The 8910-nt window shown below is 58.5% G+C and overlaps 1 protein-coding gene across 1 annotated transcript in view; it reads left to right on the plus strand.

Moving 5' to 3' along the window:
* Positions 1 to 7688, plus strand: part of SEMA7A (semaphorin 7A (JohnMiltonHagen blood group)) — a 26948-nt gene extending 19260 nt beyond the window's left edge. The window contains exons 7-14 of the mRNA XM_074549577.1: positions 934 to 1073; positions 1334 to 1512; positions 1615 to 1723; positions 2467 to 2665; positions 3913 to 4028; positions 4643 to 4794; positions 5446 to 5513; positions 6235 to 7688. Coding sequence (XP_074405678.1) covers positions 934 to 1073; positions 1334 to 1512; positions 1615 to 1723; positions 2467 to 2665; positions 3913 to 4028; positions 4643 to 4794; positions 5446 to 5513; positions 6235 to 6581 — 1310 coding nt within the window. The 3' untranslated portion in view covers positions 6582 to 7688. The remainder of the gene's footprint in view (positions 1 to 933; positions 1074 to 1333; positions 1513 to 1614; positions 1724 to 2466; positions 2666 to 3912; positions 4029 to 4642; positions 4795 to 5445; positions 5514 to 6234) is intronic.
* The last annotated feature ends 1222 nt before the right edge of the window (positions 7689 to 8910 follow it).

The following is an 8910-nucleotide window of genomic DNA, read 5'->3' on the forward strand; positions in this document are numbered from 1 at the left end:
GGGGATTAATGGGATAAATATGGAATTAAAGTGACAGCAGGATAAAACAGGGAGGGGGAAACCAAGCCAGGCCTGAGAGCCCCAGGGCTGCCAGGTTGATCCCTGCTGTGGGAACTGCAGGGCTCTGATCCCTGGAGATTCCCTGCTGTGGAAACCGCAGCTCAGGATGCTCAGAGGGACACTGGGGTGCATTAATAGGAACGGCGTTACGGGGTTTTCCCAACGCACAGCACGGATTGCTCCTCCTGAGGGATCCTTCCTTCCTTCCCACAACAGCTCCCAGAGTGGGAGGGACTCGGTTTCTGTGGCTGCCAGGGCTTCCCCAGGCTCCAGGGAATGAGTCTGTGCAGTCAGGCAGGAGGCACTGGGAAGGTGGCACTGGTGCCTCAGGTTTAGCTTTTGTATTTTCAGATTCTGCTTTAGTGTGTGGGTCTGGTGAGCTGGGTTAGGGGATGGTGAGCTCTCTGCACAGAGCAAAACAATTCCTGCTCTAGCTGGGGACCAAGGCCAAATGATCCAAATCTCAGGCCCAAGGGCACAAACAATGTGGGCTGAAGAGAGAAAAACAAGAAGGATGGGATTTCATAACCTAAAGCTGCAATTGGACAATTAATTCCAAGAGGCAAATGGAGAAGAACTTACAAAAGTCAGAGACCTCTGTGTCCATTTTTGTGACCATTTTGGCTCATCTTGGTTGGCTCTTGTGCTGCCCAAGGTGCATCCACTGGGGAGATCCTTTTAATAAATCCCTGTTTTATTGTTTAATTCTGTCTAGTCTCAGTTCTAGCTCAGCCTTCCCAGGGATCAGCAGGACCAACCTGAGCTCGGAGCTCTCCTTGCCTTGGGCCACAGCTGTGTCCCGCTCCCTGCCCTGTCCCCACCGGTGGCTCCCCTGATGAAATCAGGTCCAAGCTCTGTCCCTTGCCTCCCCAGACCCTCAGTTTGTCAAGGCCACCACGCTGAGGCACGAGGAGCCTCACCAGGACAAGATTTATTACTTCTTCCGCGAGGACAACCCGGACAAGAGCCCCGAGGCGCCCCGCAACATCTCGCGGGTGGCCCAGCTGTGTAAGGTACCTTGGGGACAGGCTGGGGTGGCAGCCAGGACAGCTCGGGGGGGGACAGGGCGTGTGCCAGCTCCCCTGGGCTTACCCAGGCTTGGTTTGGCCCCTCTGAGTCCTTTGGCCTGCTAAGGGAGAGAATTCCCTGCTCCATCTCACCGGGATGGCAGGAACGGGATTGTGGCAGCATCCCGCAGCTCCCGATCAGGATGGGCATTTTGGGGTGTTCTCCCCCAAACCCTGACTCCCTCCCGGCTGTCCCTGTCCCCCAGGAGGACAGGGGAGGAACCAGCTCCCTCTCAGCCTCCAAGTGGACCACGTTCCTCAAGGCCACCCTGATCTGCGTGGACCCGGTCACCAAGGGCAACTTCAACTGGCTCCAGGACGTCTTCTTCGTCCCTGCCGGTGACTGGCGGCACTCCAAGGTCTACGGGCTCTTCACCAACACCTGGTAAGGGGCCCTGGCCCAAATCCAGGGCTGGAAAACAGCTGGAGCCGGCACGGTGATGGGCACTGCCCGATGTCCCCCCTGACCCTGTCGTTGTGCCCTCAGGGGGAGCTCTGCCGTCTGCGTTTACTCCTTCGGGGACATCGACAACGTGTTCAGGACATCGCGGCTCAAAGGCTACAACGGCCCCACCCCGGAGGTGAAACCCGGCCAGGTGAGGGAGGGGCAGGAGCCGCCCCGCGGGAGGATCGGGGGAATCCCGGGGAGGGGACACGGAGCGAGGGATGAGCTGGGAACGGAGGGAGGATGGAAAAGGTCTGATGTCCTCGTGGGAAGCAAGGGGAGAGAGCATCTCAGAGGGCACCTGGCATGGGCACAGTGACAACACCCGTGGGGCAGAGCTGTCCCTTCCACTGCCATCCCCAGCGCCCCGCCCACCTCTGACTCTGGTCCCTTTTGTCCCCTCGGGGCAGCACCTCTGAGTCTGGTGCCTTTTGTCCCCTTCTGTACCCCTGGGCAGCAACCTCTGATGGTCCCTTTTGTCCCCTTCTGTCCCCTCTCCTGTAGTGCGTCCCCTCGGGGCAGCACCCTCTGATGGTCCCTTCTGTCTCGTTCTGTCCCCTGTCCCTCAGTGCGTCCCCTCGGGACAGCACCCTCTGACCGGATGGTCCCTTTTATCCCCTTTTGTCCCCTTTTGTCTCCTGTGCCTGCAATGGGTCCCCTTGGGGCAGCACTCCCTGACTCCGATCCCTTTTGTCCCCTTTTGTCCCCTCCGGGTAGCGCCCTCTGACTCTGGTCCCTTTTGTACCCTTCTGTCCCCTCTCCCTCAGTGCATCCCCTCCAGGCAGCACCCTCTGACTCGGGTGACTTTTGTCCCCTTTTGTCCCCTCTGCCCACAACGTGTCCCCTCGGGGCAGCACCCTCTGAGTGTCCCTTTTGTCCCCTCCTGTCCCGCAGTGCGTCCCCTCGGGGCAGCACACGCCGAGCGAGACGTTCAAGATCGCGGACAGCCACCCGGAGGTGGAGGAGCGGGTGGAGCCGCTGTCCCCGTCCCGCAGCCCCCTGTTCCACAACAAGCACCGCTACCAGAAAATCGGCGTGCACGAGGTGGCCGCGGCCGACGGGCGCCGCTACAACGTCCTCTACCTGGCCACAGGTGCGGGGACACCGCGCAGGGGACATTCCCCGCGGGCAGGGCTGCGTGCCCAGCCCGGCATATGTTCGTCAGGCAGCGGCGAGCTGCCAAATTTCGGGAACAGCAGAACGCTGCCAGGCTGGCTGTGTGGGCACAGGCGGGCTGCGGGCAGCGTCCCAGGCACGGGGGAGGCGGGCACGCTTCGTGCTGGGGGGCAGAAATCGTTCCCCAAGAGCAGCTCTGCTGGTTTTTGGTGCTGCCCGAGCTGTCCTGGTGCCTCCCATCTGTGGGATGTGCTCCCTGGAGCTCGTGGAGGGGCCTGCAGGGGTTTAAATTGCTGATTTTGTGATGGAGACAGTGCAGCCGGCTCTCGGTGGGTGGCTGGGCTTGGATTGGGGCCCACGAGTGATGGATTTGGGATTTTACAGCTAGAGAGAAACAGAAATAGAGAGAAATAGGGAGACAGAACAAGAGAGGTAGAAACAGACAAATAGAGACAGTTAGAGAGAAACAGAGAAAGAAACAGAAATGGAGAGAAATAGAGAAACAGAATAAGAGCGGTAGAAACAAATAAATGGAGACAAACAGAAAAAAAAAAGAAATAGAAAAATAGAGCAACAGAGTTAGAGAGAGACAGAGAAACAGAGAAAGAGAAATAGAAAAATAGAGCAACAGAGAGAGAGACAGAGAAACAGAGTTTAAGAGAAACAGAGAAAGCAAATTAGTAAAATGGAGCAATAAAGAGAAAGAGCAATAGAGAAAAAAAATTGAGAAGCAGAAATACAGGAACAGAGAAACAGAGTTAGAGAGAAACTGAGAAATTGAGAGAAATGGAGAAATGAAGCGTTAAAGTTAGAGAGAAACAGAAATAAATACAGAAACAGAGAAACAGAGTTAGAGTGAAACAGAGAAAGAGAGAAACAGAGAAATACAGTTGAAATAGAGAGAAACAGAAGGACAGAGCAATAGGCATTTTACAGAATCCTGGATCTAAACACAGCCAGTGCCCTGCAGGGTCCCCCTGGGCAGCTTGATCCAACAGGAAGGGCTGTGGGATGGGCACAGAGTCCCCTGGGGGTCCTGCCCGAGCTGGGCTTCCCCTCCCGCTGGCTGAGGGGAGAAGGGATCCCTTTGGGAAGGGGGAACCCTGAGGATTCCCAGCCCTGTTCCCTCGGGGTGCTGCTCCTGCCCTCGCTGGGTGTCAGGTCCAGGAGGCACCTCCTGTCCCCGTCACCCCCTCACCGGGGCTGTGCCCTCTCTCTCCCCAGACAAGGGGTCCATCCACAAGGTGGTGGAGCTGCCAGACGGGGTGCAGAACATCGTGGAGATCCAGGTGTTCCCCAACAAGGATCCCATCCAATCCATGATCCTGGACCACGCCAGGGTGGGTCCCTGCTCCGGGGGCGGGAGAACGGGGTGGGTCAGGCATGGGTGGGTCAGGGCCAGCTCTGGGGTCTGGGAGGGAAATCATGGAACTATTTGGGTTGGAAGGGACCTTTAGTGATTACCCTGTGACCTTTAATGATCACTTTAATGATCACATTAATGATCACCCTGTGACCTTCAATGATAATCCAGCCCCACCTTCCACTATCCCAGGGTGCTCCAAGCCCCAGTGTCCACCCTGGCCTTGGGCACTTCCAGGGATCCAGGGGCAGCCACAAGGAATTCCATCCCAGCCCCTCCCCACCCTACCAGGGAACAATTCCTTCTCAATATCCCATCCATCCTTGCCTTCTGGGAATGGAAGCCATTCCCAGTGTCCTGTCACTCCAAATTCCCTCTCCAGCTCTCCTGGAGCCTCTTTAAGCCCTGGCAGGGTCTCTGAGCTCTCCCTGGAGCCGTCTCCTCTCTGGGTGAACATTCCCAGCTCTTCCAGCCTGGCTCCAAAGGGGCTCCACCCTCAGAGCATCTCCTTGGCCTCTTTCCAGCAGCTCCAGCTCCCTCCTGACCTCCCCTGGGACACGGAATGACCGTTGCTGTGCTCTCCTCCCGCAGGCCGTGCTCTACGTGGGCTCCAGCAGCCGCGTCCTGGAGCTGCCCATGGACATGTGCGGGGCCTACCGCAACAACTGCCACAGCTGCGTGCTGGCCAGGGACCCCTACTGCGGCTGGGCCAACGGCTCCTGCCTCTCGCTGGCCCTCACCAGGTGTGGGGGGCCATTCCCACCCCAATCCCACCGGGCAAACACCCACACCCCCAGCATTCCCCTCCTGGGCTGAACGCGTGCGTGGGTTTGGGGTGGATGCGTTGCCCTCAAAAGTTGGGTGCTCTGTGTGGATCCATCACTCTCTTGAAAGGTTTGGGCACCCAAACGCCTTTTCCCAAATCCTTGGAGTGTTTTGTGTGGATCCATCCCTCCCTTGAAGGGTTTTGGGCACCCAACCCCTCTCCCCAAGAGTTTGGGGTGCCCTGCATGGATCTCTCCCTCCCTTGCAGTGTTTTGGGCACCCAGTCCCTGTCACCAAAAGTTTGGGGTGCTCTGTACGGATCCGTCCCTCCCTTGAAGGGTTTTGCGCATCCAATCCCTCTCCCTGAAAGTTTGGGGTGCCCTGCATGGATCCCTCCCTCCCCTGAAGGGTTTTGGACACCCAACCCCTCTCCCCAAGAGTTTGGGGTGTCCTGCATGGATCCCTCGCTCCCCTGAAGCGTTTTGGACACCCAACCCCTCTCCTTGCTGCTGGGTCTCACGCTGGTCAGCTCCAACCTTCTGAAACTGGGATGGAGGGGGGAGATTCCCATCTCTGAACCACCACTTCCCGAAGTTCTGTTGGAGTTTATTTCCATTCCCATCTCCCAGGGATGTGCACCAGAACCTGAACTTGGACTCGTGGCAAGGAAGCTGCCAGAAGGGCGATGTCAAGGAAGGTATGTGGAGATGTTGGGGTTGGGGAAGGAGTTGTTGGATTCTCCAGGCTTTGGATGGGTTTGGGCGGGTTTGGCTGTGTTTGGGCAGGTTTGAGTTTGTTTGGAGGAATTTGGATGGGTTTGGGTGGGTTTGGAAACGTTTGGACGAGTTTGAATGTGTTTGGATGGGTTTGGATGAGTTTGGATGGGTTTGGATGGATTTGGGTTGGTTTGGTTGGGTTTGGATGGACTTGGATGAGTTTGGATGGGTTTGGGAGGGTTTGGATGGATTTGAAAGGGTTTGGATGGGTTTGGATGAGTTTGCATGAGTTTGGATGGGTTTGGATGAGTTTGCATGAGTTTGGATGGGTTTGGATGAGTATGGACAGGTTTGGGTGGGTTTGAATGAGTTTAGGCAGGTTTGGATTAGTTTGGATGGGTTTGGGCAGGTTTGGATGGGTTTGGATGGGTTTGGACGGGTCATCTGTCTTGGTTTGAACAGACAAGTGTTAGCTAAGGAAGGCAGGAGCCTCCCCTGAAATAGAAAATGCAAACCCCCTTCCTCCAAATTATTATAATTTTGAAATTCGGCGCTCTCAGGCAGAGACAGGGGAGCAGCAATAACAGGGCAGAGCAGAAACTTTGAGGAGTTCTCTCTCAGAAGCCACCTCTGAGCCTTCCTCCACCCCACTAAAACCCCAGACTGCTCCCAATAACTCACCCTCACCCTGTGTCCCCGCAGACGACTTCCACAACGTCTCGGTGATGCTGCAGTCCCGCTACTACCTCAACTGCTCCATCGAGTCCCACTACGCCACCTACAACTGGTACCACGAGGACACGCTCATCAAGAGCTGCAACACCTCCCACCCCCAGCACGACTGCTTCCACTTCATCCCCAGCGTGAGCCGCGAGCACTACGGCCGCTACGTCTGCGTGTCCGAGGAGGACGGCTTCCGCCAGGCGCTGGTCAAGGAGCACCTGATGAACCACCAGCGCTTCCTCTGGCAGCGCGGCCATGCCCCAGCCGTGCTGGCCTCGTGGCTCCAGCTGCTGCTCGTGGTGGCCCTGGCCGAGCTCTTCCACTGACGCCGTCCCGCTCGCCCTGCCCGTGGACTTTGAGCGCCCCTCACCGCCGGCCTCGCTGGCGGAGCCGCGGGAGGAGGGCGCGACACGCGGTGGCGGCCCCGCCGGCCAGCCATGCATGCGCTGATGCTCAGGGCGCGGCCGCTCCTTGCATGTGATGAAGATGAGGAGGAGGAGGAGCCGGCCCTCGGCCTCCTCCGGACTGTGGGATGCCCGCTGCCTCCCGAGGTGGGGGCTGGGACGCCCCCGGCGAGTCCCCTCCTGCTTGAGGGGGGCTCGGGTCGTTGTTTATTTGTTTGGTGTGGGAGGGAGGTCGGGAATCGGCGCAGCCACCGCCGCGTTGGGAATTTGCATGGAAAAGCCTCGGAAGGTGACTGGATTTGGGGTGCGGGGACGGGGAGGGGAGGTGGGAGCAGAGCCCGGCGCGGAGCGGGAGGCGCTGGGAGGATGCTGGAGACGCACAAATGCTCTGCAGGCAGCTGAGCCGAGCCGAGGGGCAGCGCAGGGGCCGTGCCCGCTCCCACCCTGCCCTGGGCGTCCTCAGGGAAAGCGGCCGCGGATCTCAGGGCACCGGGGGGGCTGTCCCCGCCTCTGTCCCTGTCCCCGCGCTCTCGGAGGTCTCGGAGCGAGACTAAACTGTGAAAATCGGGATTTTCCCCCTGTGCAAAGGGGGGTCCCGCTCCTTGTCCCAACCTCGCCCAGCCCGGAGCGGCCCTGCCCTGGGCGGGGACACCCAGGGGACACCCTGGCCGTGCTTCCAATGCCTGTCCCGGCTCCTGCTCACTCAGGAGGGGCCACGTCCGGAGCCAGAGCTTCCTACTGCACTACACCCCCGAGATGTTCCCCATCCCCAGCCCAGGACAGAGCTTCTCACAGCCCTTCTCAAAGCACTTTAACTTTGTGGACTAACAGATATTTATTATACCGACTGCTCGTTTCTGTCTTGTAGGATTTTATAATATTACAGCAGGCGGGGGCGGACCACAGGAGAGGAAAATTGAAAAAAAATCCACCACAACAGCTACCAAAAAACCCCCCCAACCCTTTCAGACCTGTAACCAAAGCGGATGGTTGGAATAAAGAGTGGAAAAAAGCAGGAGAGCGCTGTGGTTCTCACTGGGAATGATGAGGGGGGAATCTCCCCTGGCCTTTTTCCATGTCCTGCTCTCTCCAACCCCTGTTTTGGGGCTCCTGTTTTGATCCAGCAGCAAATTCCCGCTGGAAATCCCAAAGCAGGGAGTGAGCAGCAGCCCTGGGAAGGGAGAGGTAGGAATAGCGGTGGCGTTTGTGGTGTGGAGCCATCCTCCCTCCTCCTGCCTGGGATGCTCCGGATTTTCGGGAAAAGCGAGCTGCTGGTCGGTGCTGGGAGGGAAAATGGCTGGAGAGAGGCGGGGAACGGGAATTCGGGATTTTGGAAGGTGCTAAAAAAGGCAGGAGTGACCGAAGCCTCCATCAAATCAGCCCCGGCACAAAGGGACGAGTATCTTTCCATTCCCGGCTATTCCCGATGCTCCTGCCCACAGGGAAATATTTCGGGATGGGCGAATGAGCTGCAGCTCAGGACTGCAGTGACACACAGCCAGGTGGCGCTGGGGACACGGGGGTGGCACTGAGGGGACCCCGCTCCTCACCAGGGGGAGATTTGGCAGCCGAAAAGCGAAACCTTTCCCTGCCTCCATCCCTCTTTGGCGCAGAATTCCCGCTGGCGCCGGCAGCCTGTGGGAAAGGAGGAGGCAGGAGCCGGGAGCGGGCGATTCCCGAGCCGGGAACGGGAATTTTGGCAGCACCGTGGGGTGGGATGGAGGAGCGCAGATCCCGAGGAGAATTTTTGGGTGCAGCTCACGAACTCCGAGCTGTTCCCATTCCCAGCTCCACCGGTGCCACCTCAAAGCTCCAAAATCCCGGGAAGGAGGCTCAGGAGCAGCGCACGAAGGTGACGCTCAAGAATTTCCACCCTGGAATGGATGGGAGCGGGTGCAGGCAGCCAGAATTCCAGTTTAGCTGCCCAAAATCCCTCTCCTTGCCCAAAAACCCAGCTGAGAGCTGGGGCCGAGCCCCGCGGGTGACAGTGACACAGGCAGGTGTCACCTCCCCGTCCCTGAGAGCAGCCAGGACAAACCGCGGAGGTTTTTTTGCCGAATTCCCCGAGGAAAGCAGCTCGGGCCGAGTCCTGCGGGTGTTTTTATCCCGGGACACGCTCCCAGTCCCGCCTGCTGCTTCCTGAAATCCAGCGAGCCAAAACCCGGGATGTGTTGTGGCCCGAGGGAGCCGCGATGTCCCCGCCCTGTCCCCGCGATGTCCCCGCGCTGTCACCTCGCTGTCACCTCGCTGT

The sequence above is a fragment of the Zonotrichia albicollis genome, chromosome 11 (genome assembly GCF_047830755.1).
Source record: "Zonotrichia albicollis isolate bZonAlb1 chromosome 11, bZonAlb1.hap1, whole genome shotgun sequence".
NCBI lineage: Eukaryota > Metazoa > Chordata > Aves > Passeriformes > Passerellidae > Zonotrichia > Zonotrichia albicollis.